Source organism: Anneissia japonica, unplaced genomic scaffold, assembly GCF_011630105.1.
Source record: "Anneissia japonica isolate Jap-2015-1 unplaced genomic scaffold, ASM1163010v1 scaffold287833_len2544123_cov190, whole genome shotgun sequence".
Lineage (NCBI taxonomy): Eukaryota > Metazoa > Echinodermata > Crinoidea > Comatulida > Comatulidae > Anneissia > Anneissia japonica.
Window position 1 is genome coordinate 609,088 of NW_022757233.1, and position 10,719 is coordinate 619,806.

General features: G+C 34.0%; 1 protein-coding gene across 1 annotated transcript in view; it reads left to right on the plus strand.

The window, feature by feature from the left end:
- The window catches only part of LOC117124533 (phosphatidylinositol 4-kinase alpha-like), a gene marked incomplete at its 3' end in the record, with an annotated part of 43,267 nt that extends 32,616 nt beyond the window's left edge, over window positions 1–10,651 (plus strand). The window contains 13 exon segments of the mRNA XM_033270788.1: window positions 122–281; window positions 1,098–1,225; window positions 1,886–2,429; window positions 5,958–6,087; window positions 6,580–6,723; window positions 7,230–7,392; window positions 7,943–8,047; window positions 8,201–8,326; window positions 8,439–8,559; window positions 8,669–8,828; window positions 9,020–9,109; window positions 9,267–9,350; window positions 9,527–10,651. Of these exon segments, the coding sequence (XP_033126679.1) occupies window positions 122–281; window positions 1,098–1,225; window positions 1,886–2,429; window positions 5,958–6,087; window positions 6,580–6,723; window positions 7,230–7,392; window positions 7,943–8,047; window positions 8,201–8,326; window positions 8,439–8,559; window positions 8,669–8,828; window positions 9,020–9,109; window positions 9,267–9,350; window positions 9,527–9,578 (2,007 nt within the window).
- Window positions 10,652–10,719: the final 68 nt, after the last annotated feature.

The window sequence follows — 10,719 nt, forward strand, 5'->3', positions numbered from 1 at the left end:
TTTTCTAAAATGGATCATAAGTTATAAGTCTATACGTTATGTTGGCTTTTATTATCAATTATTTCTGTGTTACATTTTTCTCACTATTAATGCCCAAATCTTTCAATGTATGTTCTCGAAGGTGGCTGGTATGAAAGCTATATACTCAGAAGCAGGGCCAGGAGGCTTAACCCTTGCAATGGTGCTGGACAACCAGCTGAAGAAGGTCAGTGCAAAGGGCCTAGAAGAGGGATTCACGAACAGTATGTTTAGAGTGTGCTCACTACTCATATCTACTAATGGTAAGAAATCACTAATTCTCATTCATTGTTATCAGTAGTAGAATCATCATCATTATTGTCTTCATCACTGTTATCATCATTGTTGGCATCACTGTAGTTGTTGTTCCATTATCGTCATTTTTGTCCTCGTAACCATCATCATCATCATTATCATCATCATCGGCTTCACTGTAGTTATTGTTGTCGTTCAATTATCGTCGCTATCACTGTTGTCATCGTCGTCATCGCTGTCATATCAACATCATCGTGTTTGTCATTATCATCACTTTCATTATCATCTGCGTCATTGTCATTGTAGTCGTAATTGCTGCCACCGTCATCATCATTCAAAGCAACATATCACAATGTATTAAATATATTATCTGGGTGGGTGTGTAATAATGTCATGTCTTTATATTGACAAACCTCATTGTAAAATGAAAGTTTTAAAATGGTAAAAGAATTATTTAAATTCGACATTTTGTTATGAAGTTTACAACATACAGGCGTTTGAAGAACAGTATCTGAGAAATCAGCCTTCCAAATTTACGATTTTTTAGCATTTCTCAGGCAGAGACCATCACAAAATCAATAAAAATTTTGTTTTAACATTAAAAATAGGGAAAATACAAACATAGCCTGATGTATAGATATATGAAGTTTATTTTAGTGCATTAAATAGGTTTTGAAAATGTTGACATTCAATCATGTTTTGGCAATTATCTCTGAAACACAATTTGCGAAGAGTGACTTGTTTGGCTTGTCTTTGGCACACATTTTGTCATCGAAGTCTTGATAGTGTAGAAAGTGCATTATATTTATGCTTTCTGTTTGCAGAACTTGATCGTGTGCTCCTTCACAGCCTGTGTTGGGAACCAGTCAAAGTATTTACTGCTCATGCTTTGGAGACCGCTGTTGCATGCTGGGACTGGTTATTGGCAGCTCGGCCAGACTTTGAGCTTCAGGTGTGTGTATACAAATCTTTAGTTTAAAATTGTTTTATAATTCATTTTGTAGATGCATGGTTAGTTTTTACATTTTTGTTTATTTGGCTAAATACAGTCAACAAAAGAAAGTGGTTAGGTGTAGCTTAAGCAAATGCTCACAATAGCATTGTTAGATACCATATTTATTTTAATAAATGCCTCCCTCTAATATACGCCCCCTCCAGAGCCTCATTTGGAATAAACACCTCCCTTGACAAAATGCTCCTGGGCGTCATTTTTTATATTTGAATAAACGCCCCTCCCTAAATTACTGTAAACAAAACTGATGGAAGCAACATCAATGTTTGTCAACACATTCTATTAATGTTCTACTCCAGTAGAATTGTATTTTTTGTAACCTGGTTGGGATCAATTACCGTAGTCTTTATAATCATGCAGTAACACTTTGACGGTAATCATGTGCTGTAGTTCCACATTTACAATGAAATTAAGGGGCGTGTATTATTAGAGTATATACGGATTACTTTTACACCAAAAAATAATGCCTTCCTTGAATAAATGCCTCCCTTGAATTAACACCCCCTCAAAAAACATTCTCAACAATAAACGCATTGGGGTGTTTATTCAAATAAGTATGGTATATGTTTCTTAATTTGAGATGCTTATAATTTTTTCTAGTTCCTACGAGAGATGGCTGCAGCCTGGCAACTAACCATTGATCAGAAACTGGGCATATTTTCTGTGGAAGAAGAATTGCCAAGTCCCCTAGCTTGCACATCTACCGGTCCCCCGCCAAACAAACCCCCTAATGTTGCCCCACATCAGATCTGGACACATTTCCTGGTTCTTCATTATGAAAGCATTCGCTACTCCAACATTGATGAAATAGAGATATATGCTAGGCTGTTAACAAAATCACTCTCGCTTACTATCGGTGGATGCAAACAAGGGATTATGTCTCGGCATGTGGCAACGCTAGGCCCACGTTTCCGTCTCTTAAATTTGGGAATGTGTCTACTTCAGGGAGATACCTTGCTAACAAGTATCTCCAAGAACGCCCTCAGGGAGCGTATTTATGCAACAGCCTTTGATTACTTTAGTGTGCCACCTATGTGTCCGACACAGTCGTCTTCAGAGTTGCGAGATGATATTTTGGTACTGTTTAAGTTCTGGTCTTACATGCAAGCAGAGAGGAAGCACTTGAGAGCAGGAGCTGTGCCCGGCATGTCCTTTGGTAAGTTATGATCAATGAACCTGTTGCTTACATTTTGTACTTGAGTATATTAGCTTTCAGTCGACAATTTAAAAAAATATTCTTTGCTAATTAAAAGCATAATTTGCACTCAATCAATTTTAAAATGTAGTAAAAAGTTGGTAAATCAATGAAAAACAAATTTAAATATTTTTAAATAAACAACTCAATGTTTTACTTGAGCTTTAGAAGGTTTTTCATAAAATGTGCATCTTTGAATTATTTTTGATACCATGAAGAATGATATTAATATTTAATAAACTATTAAATAAACATACTGTTAAATATACATCACAGAAACCAGATGAAACTATGTGAGCTAAATGGTATTCATTCAATTAATTAAACTGATTGTTATTTTTACCAATTATTGATGTGGTCAGATGGTCCAGAACCAGGAGCCTTAGCTACCATGCCAGTAGACCTGCGTGCAAGTGTTGATTACAGCGCACGCACAGCCACACAAGGCTCAGGTTGGATGAACACTATGCCTCTAGCAAGCAATGTGTCTGTCATTTCTAAGCGATCAACTGGTACCAGGAAGGGAAATGAAACGGTGGAGAGGATGGCAAAACAGTATATTAAAAGACGCAACTTAATCCTGTCTTTCTTGGTAGGTGTTATCAAAAATGATCTCATCTGTATGTGGATGCACTAAATAATGCAAAGTGCATAGAAGTCTTGCTTGCATAGTGCATTATATAAGACTAATGTATAAAAGTTTGTCCACACTATCAGATTTTCTTTGACCAAAAACTGCTGTATACCCATATATAGTCATGATGTGCCTCTACTTGGTCATGATGTGATGTCATCATGACCATATTTAGGCATGTCACATGTTTTTGTCAAATAAAATGTGATAGTCTGAACAGGGCTTAAGACTAATATAAATATTATACTATTTTCAGTGGCGGATTCAAGGAGGTGGGGGGGGGGGTGGTGCCCAGCTGGCCAGTGCTCCTCCCCCACCTAAATCTATTTTTCAAAATTATAAAAAAAGGTGGAGAGAAAAGAAAATTATATTCAAATTTAAGTCTGAGAATGCCATTGCCAACTGTCACTGGTACGGCATCACATTATTTATATTGTATAACACACCTAAATAGATCCCTGTCATTTAATTGGTGGATTTTGTATCATGTGACATTGGTTAATTGCCCCATTTCGTCATTCATCATGTAAATTTATTTCCATCCGTGCATTTTCTTTCCATCCGTTTTTTGTCCATAGCACATGCCTAGGATATGATGTGACTTCAACCTAATACAATCTTTTGATTGTGTAAATAGCCGCTGGACTATTCTATTTAGGAAAAGGGTAGATTTTTTTCATAAAATATAAAATGACAAGAATCTCCATTCAGAAAAATGTATATTTTTTTCATAAAATATCAAATGACAAGAATCTATTTTAGGTGTGTTATAAAACAAGCAAATGAATGTTTTTTATTCTTGCAATGGATAGAATATTTTCATTTGTTGAAAGATTGACTGTTCCATGAAACTTGGCTCTTCCTCGTCCAATGGAACAGTCTATCTTTCAACTTATGACAATATTCTTCCCATTACGATTATAAACATTCACTATTTTTATAATAGTTTTAACATTAGTAACTATTTCACTTTGTATATGCTTTCTTATTAAGATCTTTTTTTAAAATCATAAATAGTTATTCAAGTAAACATTTGTATTATTTGTTTTCTTAAATTTAAGATTTTTTGCTTTAAAGTTTTTTCAGAAATACACAATGATATTTTTTTCTTTCATATTAGGTTTAAGAATGCTGAAGTAATTGTGAAAGAAGTGATCCGATTGGTTCGTTTGGACCCATTGACAGTTTCTGATAATCCTAGAGCCATCCAGTATCTTGTTACAGAGAGTTCTGTTGACGCAGATGCAGCTGAGGTTAGTATTCAATCTGTTTTATCACTACTTCCATTATGGATTTTTTTACAAGAACATAGAATCTGCTTTCCCTGGCTTCATAAATACAACAATTGCACTCACTCTAAATGTATAAAATAACACTTAAAACAGTACTAAAATGTAATACTACTTAAAATATGCTACAGTAAGTCTATATATACATGAGGTTTATAGAAATAAAAAATGTTGTTTTTTCGATGTTAAAAAAAATTATGCTTTCAAATAATATATCAATTTTATATTTTGCATTAGTTTTACTTTAATTTTTGTCACATCATCATTATCATCATCTTCTTTGAGAGTCTTTGAGTAAACTTTTGAAAGGTGGGTGTTAGTTGCAACACCAACTGGTGCAATTACCATTATTTTGTTGTTTCGGCAGTTAAACTACATCTTGAACTGGGCCATTGTTTCACCAATCACAGCATTATCATACTTCTCATGTCAATATGAACCTCATCCTATAACAGCGCAATATGCGAATCGTGTTCTGGAATCGTATCCGGTGGAATCACTTCTCTTCTACACACCTCAACTAGTTCAGGCTGTTAGATATGACAGGGTGAGTAGCATTGTAATTTAGTAAGTAGCATGGAGTAGTATCAAACTGGAAAATTTGTCTCCTTGGATTGGTAAAAATTAACAATAACTATAGTGGATAGTATATTGTGTGTCAGGTAAATCAAAGTGCAGAGATTAATATGCAATTTAACATACTGTAAACACCTCCTTTGGGACACTCCTATTCAGGGGACACTGCTATTATGGGGGACACTTAATATGAAGTGGATAAATTCTTGTAATTGGAAACATTTCCAATCACAAGAATTTATCCACTTGATATGAGCATTGGAATAGTACCAAATATTTTTGACAAGGGGAAAGATGATCTGCATAGTGTGCTAGAAATAGGCAATATTAAATATGATTTTCCAAATTGTGGCATTGATTAATGTGTAGTGGTTACATAGTTATATCTGATATAGATGGCCATATAGGTGTGGCATGCTATTATGAATGAAGTACTGTAGCATTACTGAAGGTTTTAAGTGTTGCCTCATAATCTATTTGAATTTATTGTTTTGTTTGTATAGTTTGGATATGTGACAGAATTACTTCTACACCTTGCTAGCAAGTCACAGCTGCTTGCCCACCAACTGATCTGGAACATGAAGACTAACATTTATATCGATGAAGAAGGAAAGAACAGAGATGGTAAATATACTGATGTTTACAATTCATACAAAAAAAATAACATTCATTGATTTTAGGTGGCCAAGCTATAGGAAGAAATCCCACTAGCAAGAAACTTAACATCGGAGCTGGTTCTATTCAGTTTAATCTTGCTTGTGTGATTTTAAAAAAATCACATTGCATGTTATGGATAAGAATGGGGGTGGAGTGGTTACCCCAATGTTCTAGTTCAGTATGTTAGGTTTATGTAATTTTCATTTTGGTTATGCCCTTGGCTTCAATATCATGTACTACTGTGCAATGCTATTTCAAGTCAGGAGCAGGTCAAATTAGGAATAATAAAAAGAACAACATTTTTCACGAATTCTTTTTCAGGTGAATTTGCAGACCAACTTGAGCTCATCATTAACACTATCCTGAACAATCTGTCTGGACCAGCAAAGGCATTCTATGAACGAGAATTTGAATTCTTTGGTAAAATTACTGCAATATCGGGTGAAATCAGGTAATTTATTATTATTTATTTATTATTTATTGCACGTCCAACAGTGTAAATACCAATTGCAGGATGGAAAAATAAAATATACAGTAAAAATCTTCCACAATATAAGTAAAAAGCCAAAATTATTACAGTAAAGATTATTTAAAAAACTTGAATGCAATAGACTTAAACTTAGAAAAACTACAATGAAAAATATCAAATTCAAAACTATCACAAACACAATTATTATAAAGTGAAGACAATCTAAGAAATATACCATTTTTACAAACATTAAAATATGATGACTAGCAGTACATACAGAATGGATCTATAATTAATTTTTTTTTCAATAAATACAAGTAATTATGGATTTGTACAGTCTTAGACTACCAATATCATGATAGATTTGTGTAGATTAAGGAGATATTGATTTGTTTTTTCAAGTTTAACTAATGATGAATTGATTAATTCACTATTATTATAGATGTTCATATAGCTTTATCTGTTGTCCCATAGACCATTCCCTAAAGGGCAGGAGAGGAAGGATGCGTGCCTGAAAGCCTTAGCACGTATTGAACTGCAATCCGGATGCTACCTGCCAAGTAACCCTGAGGCTGTTGTCCTGGAGATTGATCAAAAATCAGGAACACCGATGCAGAGGTGAGTGTTTGTTTATCACTACAGTATTGTAATTAGTGATGATGAATCAGGAACACCGATGCAGAGGTGAGTGTTTGTTTATCACTACAGTATTGTAATTAGTGATGATGATATGGCAGGGATTTGCTTCAGTGGTTCTGGAGGTTCAATCCCTTACTATGCACTTTTCTCTCTCCACCAGTACAAGTGGGTGCCTGGTAGGTTCGAACACAAATGTGCTGTGTGTACTAGTGTTATGGAATTCTCTCCAGGGAACTGAGTATGTGTTCCATATGTGTTTGATCTAGTGACTGTGGGTAATATTATAAAATGCATAGAGGTGTTGTTGGTATGAAGTGCTATTTAAGACTAACTTATTATTATATTATGACTTGTGGTGCTAAGGTAATTCTTTGGTCTTCCAACTAAATAATCATGATTTGAGACATTTTAAAAATACATAATTATGATGATGATATAGTATTTATTCTACTGTTTTAAACTAATGATTTGTATTTTCATTTCAGTGCTGCAAAAGCTCCATTTTTAGCCAAGTTTACGGTACAGCAATGTGGCGTACAAGAACTTGAGGAGATTGGTATGGAGGGGGAGATAACTGAGGATAAGAAGAATGCCCAGCAGACCCAGGTACAAGCTGTTATCTTCAAGGTGGGAGACGATGTCAGACAGGTCAGTTAAGTATCCTTTACCTTTTTTTATTTAATTTACAAAAAGTGGGTTTATGGTATAAAAATAATGAAAATGTAGTTCACTGCTATCCTATATTTTGAATATTCACTTAATGATAAATAACATAGTTATTATTGATTACATAAAATGTAAAAAGTTGTTCAGTGTATTAGTGAGTTCCCATTATATATAGTACAAAGTAGATGATAAGGTTTAAGGGACTCTTAAAACTCAAAATTTAACTTGAAACAAAATTAATTACTTCTTAAAACAATCAAATTTATTTTTATCTTTTCCAGATATTCAGCTGTTGCTAAATAATATTGTTAAAATGTAATAAAATAAGTAGTAAATTGTAATCAGTTAAATTGTCATCATTGTAGCCATAACAAATTGAATGATATAATAATAACATTTCTATTTAGGAGGGTGAACACACAGACAGATGTCAACATTTATAAAGTCATACAAGTAAACAAATGGGACCTAAATTGTCTTTTTTTATTGTTTGTTTTACATTGTTATTAGTTTTTGTTGTATATTTTCATAGGATATGTTAGCACTACAAGTTATTGGGTTGTTTAAGAATATCTTCAAGCAAGTCGGACTTGACCTTTATCTGGTGCCCTACAAGGTTGTTGCAACATCACCAGGGGTAGGTAACCATTTATCCCTAAATAGAACAAATTATTTGAACAATAAAATATATGATTTACTTGTATATTTTATAAATATTTACCTACATGAAATGTCATTTAATTCTTGACATCTCATTTTTACAAACTTAAAATTCTGTCTTTCCTTCCAGTGTGGTGTTATCCAATGTGTTCCAGATTGCAAGTCACGTGATCAGCTTGGACGGCAAACCGATATTGGCATGTATGAGTATTTTAGGACCAAATATGGAGATGAAAAAACACCAGCATTTCAGAAGGTAAATTATATTATTATTATATTACCTCTGTATTGTATTTTTATATGTTATTATTATTGTTATTTTTATTATTTTATGCGAAATATTTAAATGTGGTTTGTTTTTCTTGTAGGCTCGTAAAAACTTTGTTCAAAGTATGGTGGCCTACAGTATCATTGGCTTCCTCCTGCAGATTAAGGACCGTCACAATGGCAACATCATGCTGGACTCTGTCGGCCACATTATACACATAGGTAAATACACTACTGACAGCACTATATTACAGACTTTCCTTGTCCATGATTACAGAAGGCCTAGTACAAACATTTGACAAGCTAATGTACTGTATTGCCTCATCTACAGATTTTGGTTTTATGTTCGAGAGTTCACCGGGAGGCAACTTGGGCTGGGAAGCAGACATAAAGCTGACTGAAGAGATGTTGATGATCATGGGTGGTAAGATTGAGAGTGCCCCCTTTAAATGGTTCATGGAACTGTGTGTTCAAGCTTATCTTGCTGTCAGGTAACTACTCAAGAACCATTTAAAAAAAACAAAAAACAACAGCTGTAACTTTAATAAGTTCAGATTTCTGTTTGCTCAGATTGTCGGCCTTGGTAAGAAGGCTGCCTGCTTTACAATCAATAATTCAAATATACGCATAAATGTAGGATAGTAAAAACTGCTAATTATGAATTTGTTTTGTATTTGACTAGACCGTATCAAGAGGAGATTGTATCGCTTGTGGCTCTTATGCTGGACACTGGCCTTCCTTGCTTCAGAGGTCAGACGATCAAACTACTCAGGTGAGTACCCACTTATTCAGCTGGATTAACAGTGTAATAGGTGAAAGAGTTGAGGTAGTTGGATTCATACATATACACATACACAATATTTTTCTTACATGATTGCTCAAAATAACCAAATGTCAATTCATCATTTTTTTCTTCATATAAAATTTAGATCTAGATTTTCTCCAAATCTGAGTGATAGAGAAGCAGCCAACTACATTCTAAAGGTAGTCAAAGATTCCACAGGCAATGTTAGGTAAGTAAACATCTGTAACTTTTGTTTTGTATTAAGCATCAATTTCCAAATGTACATAATGCACCAATTTCCCCTTTTTTCACTCATAATATCTTCAGTATTAAAAAATATTGATTTTTTTTTCTGTATTGTGAACAATTATTATTTCAGCAACTGAATTGTTTTTTGTCTTCTAGGACCCGAACATATGACATGATTCAGTATTACCAGAACCAGATTCCGTATTGAAATATTCAACAAAAACAGCCAATAAGTAGTCTGCTCAGATCACCATTACGAAGAGCTGACCAGTTGCTAACACCAGTACGGGTAGTGGACGACAAGTGCTGGTAGTCATTGGTGTGATAACTTAGTTATCTTAGTAATGTTTTATCTTACATAAAGCTTCTGTTACATCAGTGCAGTAGTATAGTAAAGTGCCATTCATTTGATTGGATGCCTTTGGTTGTAAGTTAAATTTGAGGAAGATACATAACTTTTAAAGAGAGTGTGAATGGTTAGGTCCTTGATAAGAAGACAAAGAATAGATATGCACCTGACTTAATCCTGGCACCATCCCTCACAGGAATGATATTGATATCCCTTACAGGGTAGTAGTCACTGTCATTCCCAGAATAATATCTTGTCCCTGGATGTGGAAATGTGAGGTCCCTGGAAGATAAAATGTGGTGTCCCTGGATTTAAAGTATGAGATCCCTGGTTTTAAGTATGAGGTCCCTGGATGTTAAGATTTGAAATCTCTGTGTGATAGAATGTGAGGTCTCTGAATGTTAAAATATGAGATCCCTGAATATTGAAATACAAGCCCCTGGATGCTAACAATATGAGGCCCCTCAGATGCTGTCCCTGGATGTTCCCCAGGGTAGTTTAGTTTCGCATTAGGATTACTGCATGTTATGTGCTGTATAAGTTGCGATATTCCTTGATTTCAATAATATTTATATCACTTCCAGAATAAAATTTATAAATCTAGGTGCTATGCTTTAGAGATGTAGAAGCATTTAGTTGCAGATAACTCTTCCATTAGATTAAGACTGTACTTAATAATGTCACAATTTTTTACATGCATTTATAAATTTTTAATGTTATTTTTTCCCCAGACTTTTTTCAAACTTTTAAGCAATATCAAATTGTAAGTGAATGGTTAAAGAAAGACTGCTAACATGTGATTTTTGTAATAATTCCATTTGGGCCAATATATTTAATGACCAATTACTTCTTTACTTTAAATTCTGTTTATGGGTTAGAAGAAATTATAGTGTAGCAAAATCTACCTTTGCAACCATTAGGATATGTATGTTGTATGTTATGAATGTATCTTATGTATGTAAATGAGTATTACTATTTTGTTCCTAGTGCTACTGTATAT